The sequence below is a fragment of the Equus przewalskii genome, chromosome 5 (genome assembly GCF_037783145.1).
Source record: "Equus przewalskii isolate Varuska chromosome 5, EquPr2, whole genome shotgun sequence".
Lineage (NCBI taxonomy): Eukaryota > Metazoa > Chordata > Mammalia > Perissodactyla > Equidae > Equus > Equus przewalskii.
Genome location: NC_091835.1, coordinates 8,228,028 through 8,243,589, shown reverse-complemented (window position 1 = coordinate 8,243,589; position 15,562 = coordinate 8,228,028). Strand labels below are relative to the sequence as shown.

General features: G+C 49.6%; 1 protein-coding gene across 6 annotated transcripts in view; it reads right to left on the bottom strand.

The window, feature by feature from the left end:
- Window positions 1–300: 300 nt before the first annotated feature.
- The window catches only part of TTLL4 (tubulin tyrosine ligase like 4), a 31,281-nt gene continuing 16,019 nt past the window's right edge, over window positions 301–15,562 (bottom strand). The window contains exons 2-19 of one of the 6 annotated variants that reach the window (XM_008536846.2): window positions 13,124–14,711; window positions 12,159–12,268; window positions 11,758–11,821; window positions 9,529–9,650; window positions 8,977–9,087; window positions 8,547–8,623; window positions 7,634–7,825; window positions 7,452–7,534; window positions 7,093–7,221; window positions 5,661–5,783; window positions 5,261–5,359; window positions 4,804–4,938; window positions 4,224–4,361; window positions 2,803–2,905; window positions 1,967–2,177; window positions 1,764–1,834; window positions 1,278–1,363; window positions 301–825 (exon numbers count right to left, since the gene is read on the bottom strand). In XM_008536846.2, coding sequence (XP_008535068.2) covers window positions 573–825; window positions 1,278–1,363; window positions 1,764–1,834; window positions 1,967–2,177; window positions 2,803–2,905; window positions 4,224–4,361; window positions 4,804–4,938; window positions 5,261–5,359; window positions 5,661–5,783; window positions 7,093–7,221; window positions 7,452–7,534; window positions 7,634–7,825; window positions 8,547–8,623; window positions 8,977–9,087; window positions 9,529–9,650; window positions 11,758–11,821; window positions 12,159–12,268; window positions 13,124–14,613 — 3,597 coding nt within the window. In that variant the 5' untranslated portion in view covers window positions 14,614–14,711 and the 3' untranslated portion in view covers window positions 301–572. Of the gene's footprint in view, window positions 826–1,277; window positions 1,364–1,763; window positions 1,835–1,966; window positions 2,178–2,802; window positions 2,918–4,223; window positions 4,362–4,803; window positions 4,939–5,260; window positions 5,360–5,660; window positions 5,784–7,079; window positions 7,222–7,451; window positions 7,535–7,633; window positions 7,826–8,546; window positions 8,624–8,976; window positions 9,088–9,528; window positions 9,651–11,757; window positions 11,822–12,158; window positions 12,269–13,123; window positions 14,712–15,562 lie in introns of all 6 variants that reach the window. The other 5 variants (XM_008536847.2, XM_008536849.2, XM_070618267.1 and 2 more) reach the window with 5 other exon arrangements.

The window sequence follows — 15,562 nt, the reverse complement described above, 5'->3', positions numbered from 1 at the left end:
GAACGGAGAAACGGTCTGGAGCTGGCGAGGCCTCCAACACTAGAAAGAGAGCAATGGGGTTCAGCACGGAATGGCCTCTCCCTGCTGTCTACTGAGAAGTTTGAAGGTTTCTGCAAGTAGCTCCTCCAGACAGGTGGTGGGGGAGGGGAGGTAAACCTGAGGAAATGAGCACCTTCAGAGGAACCTCCTCCCTTACAAAGGATTTCAGGCCCAAATATGTTCAGTACATTTTCTCCTCTTGAGCTAGAACTCAATCATGGCACCAAGGCCTAAAACAAACCACACACGGCTCTCTGAAGGTAGAAACCAAACCCTGCTTTATAAGGCTGAGTGGCCACCATTGGCTTCTCTACTGAGATCCGAGGTGCCAGCCAGCAAACCCTCCTCACCTTCTCCCTGTCCCCAGCACCCTTCCAGCCCTCCAGATACCCAGCCCTGCAATTCAACCACTTCAAAAAATACTCTGAGGAGGGGTAGGGTGGAGGGGTGGGGTCTCAGGCTGGCCAGCCGGCCGGGTCCCATGAGGTAGCTAACGCTGGTGCTCCTGGGCAGGGGCTAGTGAGAGAGGCCAGTCAAGGGCTCACAGCAGCCAGGAGGGAGTCACCAGTTAACTGGGAGGCGGAGGAAGCAGAGAGTCTCGTCCTCCCAGAGCACTTGGTCACAGGCAGCATCTGGGTGGAGAGGCTGGGCTCTTTGCTTGTGTCCTCACTGTCCTTTGAGGAACTGGGTTTCCTGGGGAAAAGGAAAAGGCCAGCTTGGGTCTTCTTGGGCTTGGTGGTCTCGTCTTCAGAGAGCAGTATGCTTCCCTCAGAGGAGCTGTGTTTTCTGAAGGGAACAGGCGGGGAAAGAAATGGCTGAAACACTGTGTAGCTAACACCTTAATCTGTGATCTGCCTTCAGTCTGGACCAGGCATTCACAACATTATGGGGTTACAGACCACAGCTATATGGAGATATAAACAACCATAAAATACATTTTATTTATCCGAAGCCTCTAAAACTTAAGTGGAAGTTGAATGTGTGTGAAGTAGGAGGGCTAAAGATTTCCTATAGCTGGTGGCTACGGCTGAAAGTGGCCACTTCTGCAAATGATTCTATGCTCCAGCTCACCTTCAGTGGGCGTACCAAGAGCCACCAGAAAGAGGACATCGTGGCTGCATATTCCTCCCACCAACCCCCAGCTGGAGAATGCTGCTGCTCTCGTCGTAATCCAGGAAGAGGAAGGAGAGAAACTCGCTGAACTCACCCACCACCCTCCCTGCCCAGGCAGCACTCACCCCAGCTTGCCAGGCTCCGATTTGGAGAAAGCACTGGGCGTCACTTCACCCTTTGGGACAGTCAGAAGGGATGCTGGGAGAGACCACTAAAAGCAAAGGAAGAGGTGAGGCCAAGAGGACTCGGCAGCGGTCAGGTGGGAGTGTTTGGGGTCTTGGGACTCTCCCAGCTCTACCTCTGAGGGACCATGGGACTCTCCCCTTCCCTACCCTGCAGGCATGGGCCCATTTGCGAAAAAGTCTGGGTTCTCTGCCAATTCAGACAAGCAGCTGAGGCTACAAAGCACTTTTTGATCCTTGAAAGAAAGACACCCAGGTAATCCTAGAGACAATTAATCCCTTGAAAGGTAAGGGTCATGAGACACAGAGGCAGGACCTTGGGGGGAAAAAGTGAGGTCTGGACCTACACCCAGCCCATGCTGCATTCCCCAGGCAGAGGAGGGAGGGGCCGGAGATGGAGCTGCCCCCGCCCCTCCCAACATCACTCACCAGTGGAACAGAATCAGAGACGGCTCCTGTGTGGAACCCTTTGTAGCACCAACTGCGAAGTAGATCAACTCCTAGGACAAGATTGGTAGGGTAAGCTTAACAGAGTGAGATCAACTGGCCAATTCTTCCTGCCAGAGGCCTGCTTCTTGCACCGGGCTTTAATCTCACTAACATGGCCTCCTGTGGGCAGGGGTAAACGTCACCTTTGAGCTTGTTGCCATGGTACTTCTGTTCCCATTGGGTGGTGAGAATGTTGAAATATCGTGGCTGCTCAAAAAAGCGGAGATAGCGAGAGGAGATTCGAGAAGGAAAAATTCGTTCAAATTGACCACGGCGAGAAAACTCATCTTCCATCTCGACCAGAACCCGAACGTCATCTGGTGTCAGGACATCCAGCACGGATGCATAGAAGTCCTATGGCCCAAGGAACAGCGGGAAGAGGGCGTGATGGAGAGTGTAAGCCAGAGGCAGAGAATCAAGAAGCTGGGGGACGGGGAGCACAGCTCTGGGGTCATGGGTTCCAGGACTCTCAAGGGACTGCCAAGGCAGCCTGGCGGGCCAGCTCTGGACTTCGTTCTCAAGTCTACTGAGCTTAGTTGGGGAATGAAGACATTCTTGGTGAGGGTAAGGCAAGCCCCCAGAGCAGAGGTTAAGTGGTTTGTTGGATGAAGTCAAGACCAGAATCTCGCAACTCAGATCTGGCAACAGCCTTGTGTCTGCCACTCTTCCATCTGGCTCCCGCATCTGCTCTGAGAAAGTCGAGCCTTCCAGGGGCTCACTGCACCTCAGAGAAAGAAACTCCACGGGTCTATGGCTCTGACCACAAGGGTGGGTTGGTACAGCACTTTCCTAAGAGCAGTGCTTCTTGAACACGTGATAAAAGACATCAACTCTCTCCCGTACATGCCAACTAACCCCTGCACACCAAGGGGGTCACGGTTAGGAACCCCGCCGTAGAGAGGAACAACTGGTGGCCTCAGGTCCCAAATGTCTGGCCAGGGAAGCTTTCTTCTGGCACAGGGGGAAGGCAATCTCCTACCTGATCAGGAATTTTCTGGGTCAGGTAATAGGCTTTCTTCATCTTCTGCGCAGTGAAGTGCTCCGGGGCCATTCGACATTTGTCCCTGGGGGAGCTGGACAGGCTAAGGAAGCAGGTGGAAAAGGAGCAAAGGGGAAGGTCAGCAGCCTCACATCCTGAGGGCACATGGAGAGAGGGCCAGCCCAGGAAAACACCCTTCTCAAGAGAAGTCAAGATGTACAGACAGATGCTCGTTACTGGACTAGATCAGACTGCAATGCACGCCACTCAAGTAGCCTGTCTGAGGGTCAAAGATCAATGCCATGGAAGAACTAAAAGAGTACAAAGCACCCTCTTTAGGTTGCATTTGAATGGTAAAAAAGAAGACCCTGGAATTATTGCTGTACACTTCAGTTTAGTTTAATTTAGTGAACACTTAATAAATGCCCAGCTCGGCCCTACTGGCTGTGTGATTCTGGGCAAATCACTTGACTTCCCTGCACCTCAGTTTCATCATCCTCATTACTATGGTTACTACTAAGAGAGACACAAAGATGGCCTCTGAGGAGCTCATAGGATGGCAGGTGTCAAATGACAACCACAGCATGGAGCTAAACGCGAGTCTGCAGGTATAATGGGGAAAGCAAGTTTTGTTAGCAGAAAATCAGGATTTGAATTCCAGCTCCTCTACTTTGTAGCTGAATGACCTTGGATGGGTTACTTAATCCCAGTGATTTTCACTTTCCTCATCTATAAACTGAGGATACTACTACCAACCTCAGGGAGTTGCTGTGGGGATAAATCAGAGGTTTTTCCCTCACACATAGCAGGTCCTGACTAAATATTAGCTCCCTTCCCTCAAGAGTGGTCCCGAGCGGTTTGGAGGGATGCAGGAGAGGCCCTGCACTGAGCTGGCTGCAGGAAGATGCTGCCTGGAGCTAGGCTTTAGTTGCCTTGATGGGTGGGTGAGGTTGCAACAGGGAGGTCTGGCTGAGGGGCATTTCAGGAAGAAGAAACTCCATGAGCAGAGGTGGGGACACTATGTAGAAGAGTGAGAGGCAACGAATGTTTCAGAGAGGGAACTGGACTGATTGATCCTTCAGGATCCTTCCAACCTGGAGGTTCTGTAGTGATCTGCTTTGTCAGAGCATAGGAGCCATGAAGAGGAGTACGGAGGAATGCCTGGGAGAAGGAGGCCGGCCCCCTGAGGAGTTTAAAGCTGACTCCCCAAGCCCTGTAGAGACTCCAGAGCAGGGGAGTAACATGACAAAACATGCTTTCAGGGGCACTGATGTGGCAGTGGTGCATGGGCAGACTGTAGGGGCAGAGCAAGCAGCAAGGGAGACCACACAGGAGGGAGCGCCTAGACACCATTCCTTCCCAGAGTCACGATGGGGCTGCCCGTGCTGCCAGCCAAGCCACAGACAAGCAAGGAGGCTGACCTGGTGGTGGAGCTGCTGGAGCTGCTGGAGCTGGAAATGATATCCTCTGCGTTGGGCAGAACAAAGCCTGCCAGGTTCAGAAGGTCACGGATCATCTGGCCTTTGATGCTGATGTCCAGTGGAGAGTTGGAGTGGAGACTTCAGGGAAAGGATGCAAAGAGTGGTAAAAGCAGATTCCAAAACTGTCTCCGGTCATATGTCCGAGTCAGTGCTTACCCCATTTACTCCCTGGCTCCCCTCGGAAGAAAGGGCTCAAACCCAAACTCATGAGCATCATCATGGGGTGCTTTTTGCCCCACAGACAGTGAATAACCTCACTCAGGGTGGTTACTGTTTCCTGGTTTGCTAGGGTAAAAGCATGGAGTAGGGATCAAGTTTAAAAGAACAATTTTAACAATCTCTCTCCATTCTCAAAGAACCTTGAGATAATAGCAAAGAATGAATGAGCAAGCAAACAGACTGTGAAAACAGAATTCTAGTGGAGGAAACGTCTTCCCAAAGTCCTCAAGACTAGCATAGAAATGGGCTCATGAGGACCCAGGAAGGGTTCTCCTCAAAGTGCCCTGAGAATACCACCCACCTCGGGGAAATGTTGACTTCCAGGACCCAGGGCTTGAGGTTCTCATCCAGCATGATATCGAAACCAAAGAGCTCGTGGCAGCTGTAGGGCCGCCGCACATACATCTTCAGCAGGCTGGTCACGTAGGGTTCTGACCTGGTCAGAGGAGGAGGAAATATTCAGCCCAGCTCCTCCCAGAGGGCCCTACCCAGAGTTCCCCTGCAACGGAGCAGCCCAGAGATGGGAGAGCAGAAGCAATCTAGGAAACGCAGTTCTCAGGAGAGGCCTCTGATCAAGGGCCAGCTTCTGGGGATGAAGTTCAGCAGAAGAGCAGAATTTAACTCCATCAACTCCTTCCTATTCCCTGTCCTTAGAAATTGAAACACGGTCTAAGTCTGGAACATAGCAGTGCAAAGGCCCATTAGAAAAGAAGGGATTCAGTGGCAGACCCCACAGCCAGGGTGGCAGTGTGACTCACGAGATGATGGTTTTGACAACAACATCCTTTATCTTCTCCCAGATGGCATCACTGTTGACTCCCTTCTGGCTCAGGTAGTTCCACAAAGCCTTCAGTGCCCTGTGAGGGGGGGGGAGGAGGGAGTATTTGGGGTCATATTCGACGAATGAATGAGGAAGAAAAGAGAAAGGGAAAGGAATAAGAGGCCCAAAGGTATTTTCTTCATCTTTTCTTTTGATGTTTTGAATTAAGAAAGAGATGAGCTGGGATGCAGAAAGACCAGTTGTCAATTGTCAAGTGTTTATGTGGTCTTTGGGTCTTATATTAATCCTCAACTCACCATCCCTCTGAACCTCCCAAACCCCGGAGCCCTGTGCTCCTCTAGGCCTACAGGAGTTTGACAGGGACATGGCCTGGGTACCATTTGTGGCCCTGGCAGGCCGTTTCATCTGCGTTGGCCTGGTACTCAGTGTTCTTTTTATTGACACTGTAGTTGGTCAGGTGCATGAACTTGTTGCCAAGACTCTTCATGGAAGGGGAATACCTGGAAGGGAGGAAGAGAGGCAGACGTTAGATGGTAAGACCGCAGACAGACAACAGTCCAAACATTTTCCCAAATCCTGAGAAGGCAAAGAAAAAGTGGACAGATCTTTTCAGATGCACAAGGGCCTGAGAAGTATGTGTGTCGGTAAGGTTTCTAGAATACCACAGCTACACTCATCTCCTTTATGCCACCCCAGTCCTGCAGGAAGGCCCTCCCCAGATTCAGTGAAGTAGAGAACTTCCTTATTTCTCATTCCCCATGTGACATCGTAATTTACAATACAAAATATATATATTGATCTCTGCCCCCAGTTCCTGGCCCAGAGCTCCTAAAACCCTTGGAATTCCCTAAGTGTTAAGAGCACTAGGAGCATCTTTTGTTCTAACATTTGGTCTTTGACCCCAGTTCCTGATACAGGGCTTTTGAAACCTTGTAATTTCCTCGTGACTTTGGGTGAGATCCTGGATGGCTCCTGGATGAGGGTTGGTCACTGGAAAGACCAAGTGATTACTAGAAACTTGGAATTTTCAGCACGATGCCCCATTCTTTTAAGAGGGAAAGAGGACTGAAATGGTGATCAATCATGCCTGCGTGATGAAGCCTCCATAAAAATCCCAAAAGTGCAGGGTTCAGAGAGCTTCCAGGCGGATGAACACGGGAAGATGCTGGGAGAGTGGTATTGCGCAGAGAGGACATGGAAGCTCCACGTCCCTTCCCACACACTTTTCCCTATCTCTCCCTTCCACCTGGCTGTTCATCTGTATCCTTTATCACATCCTTTTATAATAAACCAGTACACATGAGTAAATGTTTTCCTAAGTCCTGTGAACTGCTCTAGCAAATTATTTGAACCCAAGGAGGGGTCACAGGAACCTCTGAATTATAGCAATTTGGTCAGAAGCACACATGGCAACCTGGACTTGCGACTGGCATCTCCAGTGTGGGCAGACGGGCAGCCTTGTGAGACTGAGCCTTGCACCTGCGGGATCTGATGCTCTTTCCAGGTAGCTAGAGTGAGAACTGAGTTAACTGTAGGACACTCAGCTGGTGTTGTGGAAAATTGCTTTGTGTGGGGAGAAAATCGCATACCCCTGGTGACCAGAAGTGTCAGCAATGTAGCATTCTATGTAAAAGGAAAGGAACACAGGGAGGAAAGGCAGATTTTCCCAAGCACACTCCACCTTCTCCTTTGCTAACAAAATCTACAAAAACATACGTTATTTTCCTATTTGGTGTCCTCCAGTTTTCCTCCCTCTCAGAAAAACAAACCCCAAAGCTGTCAGGAGGAGGCCTCACCAATGCCACATACTTGCAACTGGCAAAGCGGACGAGACCATCTGAAAAGAGGTAAATCCGCAGAGGATCGTAGGAGGTGACGTAAACATAGATTCGCAGATCAAACTTGCTGCCGCTGATGAGGTAGGGTTTGTGTAGATACCTACACAGGGAGAGGTCAGCTTCAGGGACATGAACAGGTGACACAGGGCTCAGAGGGTAACCGAGCCAGGCAAAAGCCAGCTAACAGTCCCCCAGATAAGGACCTTAAAACAGCTTGCTGAGGAAGGTCTTTGGCTGCGAGGACAAAGGGTAGAACATTGTAAAAAGGGAACCTCCAGGCTGAGGAGACGTGAAAATGGCGAGCGAGATCTGAGCTGGAGACAGGCTCACCTCTGTACCAAAAGGGGCCTTCGCTTGGGGAGCTGACTCCACTTGTGAATGACCTGGATGCCAATGCCTCGAGCTGACGCTGGCTAGAAGTCAAGTGGAAAGGAGATGAGATTTGCTCCTGGCCCAATACTCTGTTGTTCCCATTCTCAGACCATGGCCTACTACCCACTGTGCCCACTCACTGGTTTAACAATCCACTTTTGGCGGCTGCTGCTCTCCCAGGCTTTGCGCAGGAGCTTGGCATCCTGCGGCAGGATAAAGGACTGGGGGAAGAAACTGAACTCCTTCTTGCCAAAGCGGCTCTGCATGCGGGACAGGTTCCGCCACAGGCGATCCTTCCGGCCAATCTGGAATGAACCTGGGAAATGGTTTAGCTGTAGGAGGGACAAAGGGTGAGAGCAGGGAGAGGGCCCAGGTGAGACCACGGGGAAGACGGAAAGACTCATGATCCCACTCCAACTTCTTCAGCCACATTCTAAGCTCCTGTTTCATCTTATCATCACTGTCTAATGGTCCTTAAATATTCAGCTGCTGAGCATTCACCCAAGGATATTAAAACACAAGACAATTTAGTGCCCTCTAGGAGTTGATAGTTAATGACATATAATAGTGATTAAGGCAGACATGATATTCACCTTAAGTGCAAAGAAAAAGCTGTTACGCCTTTTTCCATGACAGCCTATAGAACTAAGACAGGAAGGCACCTGGCTGTCGGGAAGCCTGAGACAGGGGACTCATCGGTTCCAACACGAGACCAGAGTCCTCTTTACACATATTCAGCTTGAGGAACGGAGGCAATGTGCAGTGGTTACAGGGGAAACACAATAAACTGAAAATAGATGCTGCATCTCAAGACACATTCAAGGAAAAAGCATCTTTGCGAGGCTGCAACTGCCCAAGACGCTGCAGCTGAGCTGCGAGGAGATGGGCGTGATCTGCTAGGGTCTCGCTGCACCCTCCTCCTGCACTTTCTCCACCCCTCTCTAAAGTGTCCCAGTTCTCTGTGGTCACCCTCCTCTTCCCCCACTCCCAACACCAACTTCCGTCCACCTAGTCCAAAGCCCAGGGGAAGAGCTCCTCAGAAAGGGTCCCTACCTTCTGATGCTCCCGAATGGATCGGAAACTAGGAGACTTCATGTGGTGACCCCAGCAGCCCAGCCAGTCATCATTTCCTATAGAAGGCACATCAGGGAGTCAGTCCTGCTAGCAGCTTGGTCCCTGGGACAGAGAGAGGCCAAGAGGCCCTAGAAATACCACAGGGCCTGGGCATAGCTCCCAGACCTGGTTTTCTAAGAGTTGCCATGGAGCATGAGGCCCCGGGGTCAGGGAAAGAACAATGGCCCTCTGTCTTCCAATTCTGAGGAACAGGCTCCAGCCCAGAAAGATTTCAGAGTTATGTCCTCTTATGAAGTTCAAAACTTCAGGACAGGGTCCCTACATAGCAGGAGGCATCTAGGGCTCTCTTTCTGCTCAAAGCCCATCTGCTGGGGCAGAGGACAGGCTCACAGTGAGACAAGTGACTTACGCTTGCTAATTTTGAAGTGGGACCGTCCAATGGTCTGCTTGACAATATTGGGGGTCACTGTGCTCATCTTCCACCGGAGCAGCTTCCTCTGCTCCCAGGGAAGTTTCTCCACTGGAGGGAAGGGGGTTAGGGAGGGTGGAGAAAAGCAGGAGAGTCACGGTGAGAAGAGGAAAAAGATGGCACTGTTGCTCAATCTTCCCTGGGTAGGCAGTTACTAAGCACTGTTGCAGATCAGAGTTTCAAAGGAGCACACTTTGGGGAAGAAAAGGAGGCTGCACAGGAATGAGGTGCACAGAGAGGAGGGGAGGTTGAAAGGGAAGAGAAACAAGATTAAAGGACAAGAGCGAAGCATGAGATTATGGCACTGAGAAGGGTCAGTTAAAGGATGGACGAGAAAAAGGTCCCCATATCAGAATGGAGAACCAAGCAGGGAACCGAGCACACTGACAGCCATTCCAGAAAGCCCCTTCCATCCTGTTGCCACCTGCCCCCAACTCTGCCAGCATCCTTCTCCTGGGGGCTCTTCTGCCTCAGACACTTGGCTAGGTTTACCTCTCTCGTCCCGAGTGCCAAAATAGATGGTAGGGGGCACGTTGGGAAAGAGACTGTAGATGAGCGCTGGTCGGACAACTTTCTCACTGGAAAGGGGTTTGGTCAGAATCTCCGTGCAGTCCCTAAGGTAAAAAACAGACACGCGGTAGAAAAAAGGAAAGCCATATCTGCCAAAGTGCTGTTACTATCACGTATCATTTCTTTCAGTGATTCCACAAAGACAAGTGCTCAATAATTATTTTGCAAATATTAATCCATAAGGTGCTAGGGCTAACTTCTATACAGCCACACTCGTAAATGTCACCTAAAGACAAGGTTTTCCAATACTTCATTCTGTGACAGAGCTGCAAAATCTCCTGTGACAAGCTGTAGGCTGGGGAAGGCCCTGAAAAGAGCAGTTCTGAGAGCAGGCAATGAATCTGGGTGAATATTAGTAGAAGAATATGCCACACAAAGACAAAGAGAAATAAAGAAGGAGAGAAAAAAAAAATCATACAGATAATTAAAAAAAGAGGAAGAGCAGAAAAGACCTAAGAAGAGGTATAGAGAGTTTTAAAAAGAAAAAGGGAAAAAAGCAACAGAAAGAAAAGAAATAGTGATCCTTCTAACTCATTTTATATTTAGGGTTATCTGAGATATGCAGATGATTAGTGCTCTTCTCCATTTTAGAAATGACTTGTGACACCAGATTTTTATGTAATAGTCTGGTAAAGCAAGTCTAGGAATCTGGGGCAGCAGGCCACTGGGGTCCCTACTGTTGTTCCCACAATGGCTGGGCCAAGGCTATTTGAAGGGTCTCAAAATAGTGAACACCTCAACTATCTATCAGGTACAAGCTGAAAGACCTAGACCATTTCTTCAAATAGCCCTGAAAATGGAGAGAACATCTATTACTCTCTATACTGAGCTGATATGATTACAAATATTACTATTTGAGATTCATTTTTAGCTTATAAAGAGCCACTCTACCTGTTAATTTGCAGCACAACAGAAATAGGGACTGTAGGTAAAACACTTCAGTGTTTTAAATCTTAGAGATTTTTAATGAGTTTTATTTGGTCAAGTTAAATACTAATTCCCAATTAAGGCACAGCTGACACAAAGAGAAGCAACCTGAGTCTGGATGTTCTATATGTTAGGCAAGCCTTGACACACACAGCTGGATTTTAATCAAAATTAGGATAGAAACTTTGCACTAAAAACAAAGCAAAACTCACCAATTTTCTATGCTTGTATTTTGTTTCTTTTACATTTTTAGTAGAAGTTACTTTTAAAAAGAAAAAACTTTAATGCTCAGTACTTTGGAGGGGTTCTTTTTAACATTTAATAAAACAATGGAATTAATGATGACAGAGCCTCATATGCAGGCAAGGTTGGAAGTAGTGAGGGGAACAAGGAAGATTGTGCCGAAGAACATTAACTTTCTACCTGGAAAGGTGGTGTATATGATCCTTTACCAAGTTCCAAAACTCGTTAGCACAATAACATGTCCTCATTTCTACTAACGCCCTCATGAGTAATTTCTTCGTAGTCCTGCATTCCTTCCTCTCCTCCCACTCCCCGGCTCATTTAGGCAGCATCCTACAGCTCCCTGTTTTAAAGAAGGCCCTACACTGAGAGACTGGCTTTTTGGTTCCCTAGTTAGAGACAGTTATCACTCAGACTCCACTAAGGGCAGTCCATAAAATAATCTAGATTAAAGCTAGAGAATTTTTTATTCCATTTCTTATTACTAAGGTTGATGTCAATCTTATTTCCCAAATTAAAACTAACCTCAGAAGGGGGCAAAAGAGCATTTCAAAAAGCTCCAATTAGTGGTATGTCTATCTCAGAACTGTTTCTGACAGTGGGACACATTTATAATGCAAGATGGCAATTACCCTCATGCGGGTGGCCTATTTATCTCAAACATTATGTTTCTCCATTAATTGGTTATTAATTTTCTAAACACTTCTTGGAATTACGTGCTTTTTCCTTGAATGATTTCTTGGAGCGTAAAGACCAAACTGCAGCCTAAGAAACATGGTACTGTTTTTAAGCCCAACTGACGAAACATGTTTCTGGTCCCTTCCATTGCTCCCTGTTTGAAAACTAAAGTCCCAAATGTAAAAATCTGGTAAAAATGCTTTAGGATTAACAGGGCCATTAGACTTAGGTGATTAATCTCTTAATAACCTTACGGAGACAGAATATGAGCATCTACCAACAATCTACACGGCCAACACTCACCGAGAGATCACTGCCACCGACTCGCTGGGGGAGACAGCACTGAGCGAGGAGCACTCTGAGTCTCCTGCAGGGAAAGAGCCAAGAAGTGCCAACTGGGAGAGGCTGCTGCACAAATTCACCAAGCTCTGAGCTCTTCCTTGAGCATCTTCCCTCAGCCTTCTTGCGGAGCCACGTGCACCACCCCGCTGCCTTGCACTGCCTTCCTCGAGCTCGAGAGCAGCAGAAGAAGGCAAAACTGGGGACAGGAGGACTAGAGAACAAAGTCCCCCAAAAGCCACTCCCGACCTTAGACGCCCAAGGTGAATGGTTAGTGTAGGTGATTAAGGGAGTTAAGGATCTGTTAGCCCCTCCCTAGCGGGCGGTGACCAATTCCCAGTTGGAGCTGAGGGTCCCCTACTCACCCTCCTCCTCTTCGTCCTCATCGTGGCTGCAGCAGTCTTCCAAACCGTCCACCAGATCTTCTTCTAGATCTTCAGCCTCAACCTGGTCTAGCTGGACGTCAGCAGCTGAACTACAAGAAAGAAATCATGCCCCAGCCCAGCCAACTCCATGAGAGAGGTCACAGACGCCCGCTCCTTCGTCATCTCTAGTGTTTGTCTCTTTCCCAGTCACCAATCTGTGTCTCTAGTCTGGATCTTCCAACTTCATTTCTCTTGCCCTCAGAGCTTCAGTCTAGCCATAGCTCCTCAACCCCACATCCCCTACTCTGCACAGAGGACTATGTCTTCCATCTTCTTTAAAGTCCCTCATAGCATATAAGCACAAAATTTGCAGACAAAATACCATCAGTGAATGGCTGGTAGATGACTTCAAAGGTCCCTAGGCCTCTCTCCGGGAACTCGGAACAAGGCCTTTGTGGATCAAGGTTCCAGAGAAGTAACAAGGCACAAGAGAAAGAGCCAAGTATGTGTATGTCCTCACACTGATACGGCTGTCACACCAGGAATGACTGAGAGCCTAGAAAAGTCAGAGCCCCCAACGTGTGTTTGGAATTCTTGTTGTAACCTAAGGCAGGAGTCAGCAAACTTTTCATCAAAAGGACCAAACAGTAAATATTTTCAGTTCCTGGGCCATTTAGTCTGTTGCAAAGATTCAACCCTACCATTATAACATGAAAGCAGCCACAGACAGTAGTAAATGAATGGGCAAGGGTGCATTTCAATCAAATTTTATTTACAAAAGCAGGCAGCAGGCAGGATTCGGCCTGCAAGCTGTAGTGTGCCAACCTCTGCCCCCAAGATGAAAACCAACATTCTAGGGCAGCTAAAAATTAAAACCAACCTTCAGGGACACAGGGTCAGTGTCACCAAATTATGCTGTATACATTCTACTGCTCTAAACGAACCAAAAACTTTCTCCAACTTACCCAATATCCCTAGCAGGTGAGTCCAGCTCCCTGGCCTCCTTAGGCCCCTCCTTCCCAAGCTGGATGGAAGAGAGGCGGGTGGCCACATCGGCTACTCCAAGAGGCTGAGGGGAAGAAGGCAGAACTGGAGTTTTGTCTTCTCCACGTGGTGGGGAACCGATCACAGATCCACAGGCAGGGCTGCGGCTGAGCCCATGAGCATGTGAGGCAAGAAGGTGAATGCTGATGCGTTTGGTACAGAATACCGTACCGTCCAACTCCAAGGTGTCTGAGGCTCCAGGGAGGATCCTACTGTCCCCTCCAGCATCCTCTTGAGGGAACTGCTGGCCCACCAAAGGAGGTTTCCACTGCCTGTTCCTATTGAGAAGATCCCACTGCAAGCCGGGGTTCGTGAAACAAGATTGCTCAAACTGGCAGCCTTGCCGCGGCTTCTTCTCAAAGCTTCTCGCAGTCAACTTCCTCACGGCCTCAGTGAACCGAACCTCCTTAGTCAGAGCCTGGGAAGCAGAGTCGCCACCCAGGCCGCAGGGATGTGGCTCTGCCCTCATGGCTGAGTCACTCTGGTTGTACTGGGGAGAGGCAACACTGGTGGTGGAAGTGTCTAAGGAGCTAGGGGTAGACAGGGGACTACAGGCGGGGCCATCACCTAGGACAGTGCCATTGCTCTTGGGGATCTTGTGTTCAACACGCTGCAGCACACAGTCTCCAGTGCCCCCTGAATGACGCCAGGAGACAAGTTGGATCTTGGGTGAGGATACTGGCTTCAGGCCCTCCGTGGCCTGCAATAAAGGCACTTTAGTGCTATTTGGCAGCATGAAGGAGTTGTTGTTTAGCATGGGCTTGTAGGAAGAGGAAGGGGAGGAGGGTGGAGATGGGGTCTTCCCTGAGATGGCAGAGGCCAGGCTGTTCCTTGAAGGGTTTTCCCCAGCTGCTCCCAGTGAGAGGTATGGATCTGCGGATGAGGATGCCACGGGCTGGGCCATGGGGGAGACTGTGAAAGAAGTGGCCTTATTGGCAGTGAGTCTGACAGGAAGGCTCTTTTGAGGGAGAGAAAAAGGTCTTTTTTCTGACGGGCTTGAACGCAAGCAGAAGGACTCCAGTTGCTGGTACGGTTTGTGCCTATTGCTGGAGCGGCGGTACAGCAGGGTGCTGCTGAACAAGTCTGGGAGCGAGTGCAGGTAACAGGAGCTGCTGTGGCCTGCAATGACAGCTGTGGTCCCAGAGCTACATAAAGTGCTGGGGCAAAAGAAATAGGCTTGCTGAGGTGGGACACCCAGGAGGCCTGGGCCCAACCGTGGTGAAAGCGGACCCACGTGCTTCTTCTCCAGCTTCCAGATTGGCTTCACTTGCTGATGGGCCTGAGACCAGACTTTGCCCTCAGAGGGTTTCTCAGGTGGCGGGGCAGGCACTGTGCCTGAGGGCCCAGTCTGCTTGAAGGTGCTTCCCCGGCGGAGGCCAAGACTGTAGTGCTCTGTTCCTGCTGAGGCCATGAGGGGCCCACATCATGGCCACACGGCCTCAGGGCCCGGCTCACGTAAGGTGCCACGCACCTCCAGTAGTAGCAGCGGCATCCTTGAAGTCCGTCAGCCTGAAGGGGAGAGAAACAATTGGCAACATTACTGTCCCAGGAGAACAGATACAACACTACAGTGGTCCTCAGGGGAGCAAGAGTCCCACTTTAGTACTTCTTGGGCAGCCAGTCTTGCCATCATTTGGGGCCCTGGGAGAATACTCGATTCCTAGGGTGTTTTCAGTGGTTCCTGCTGTCCGCATGGAATCAAAGCTGCCTTCATGAAGGACTGGGACTTTACAGCTCAACCATCGTGAGTCTGCTCACGTACTTCCACTCTCTTACTCAGAAAGCTCTTTCCTCTCTCTCCAAAGAAAAATACATCTTTCTGCCTTGCCATCCATGACTTTATATGAGTGGCTTCCTTCCCTCACCTACCACAGGTGTGGCTAACAAGGCAAGTCTGGGGGTGGCAGAGAAACCAGTCAATATCTTCCTCCTCACCAACCAATTCTGAAAGGTCTAAGACCATTCGAGAAACACATGTGACATCTACTGCTCCCTTACCAACTCTCAGGCGCCCCTGGTGTGGTCTGCTTGTCACGGCCCTGCATGACAAGTTCAGATACGAGCAGAGAATTCCCCTGCTAGCCTCTGGAGTTCATTCTGGAGCTGAGACAGTACTTCCATCTCTCCAAGAGTCTTGCCAACTATCCAGACTTAAATTCCACCCCACGTGTTGGTGGGAAAAAGAAAAAAAAAACCAGAACTAGACACCACCATTATTTTGACTTAAAGTGACTTTATCTCCAGCAGCCACAGTGGGACAGGAGCATTCAGAGAGCAGAATACAGAGGCAAGGAGAAGAGGAGGGAACTTTCTTTACGCCAACTCCCAGGCTTCAGCCAACAGGCTGCTCAGCATGGTCG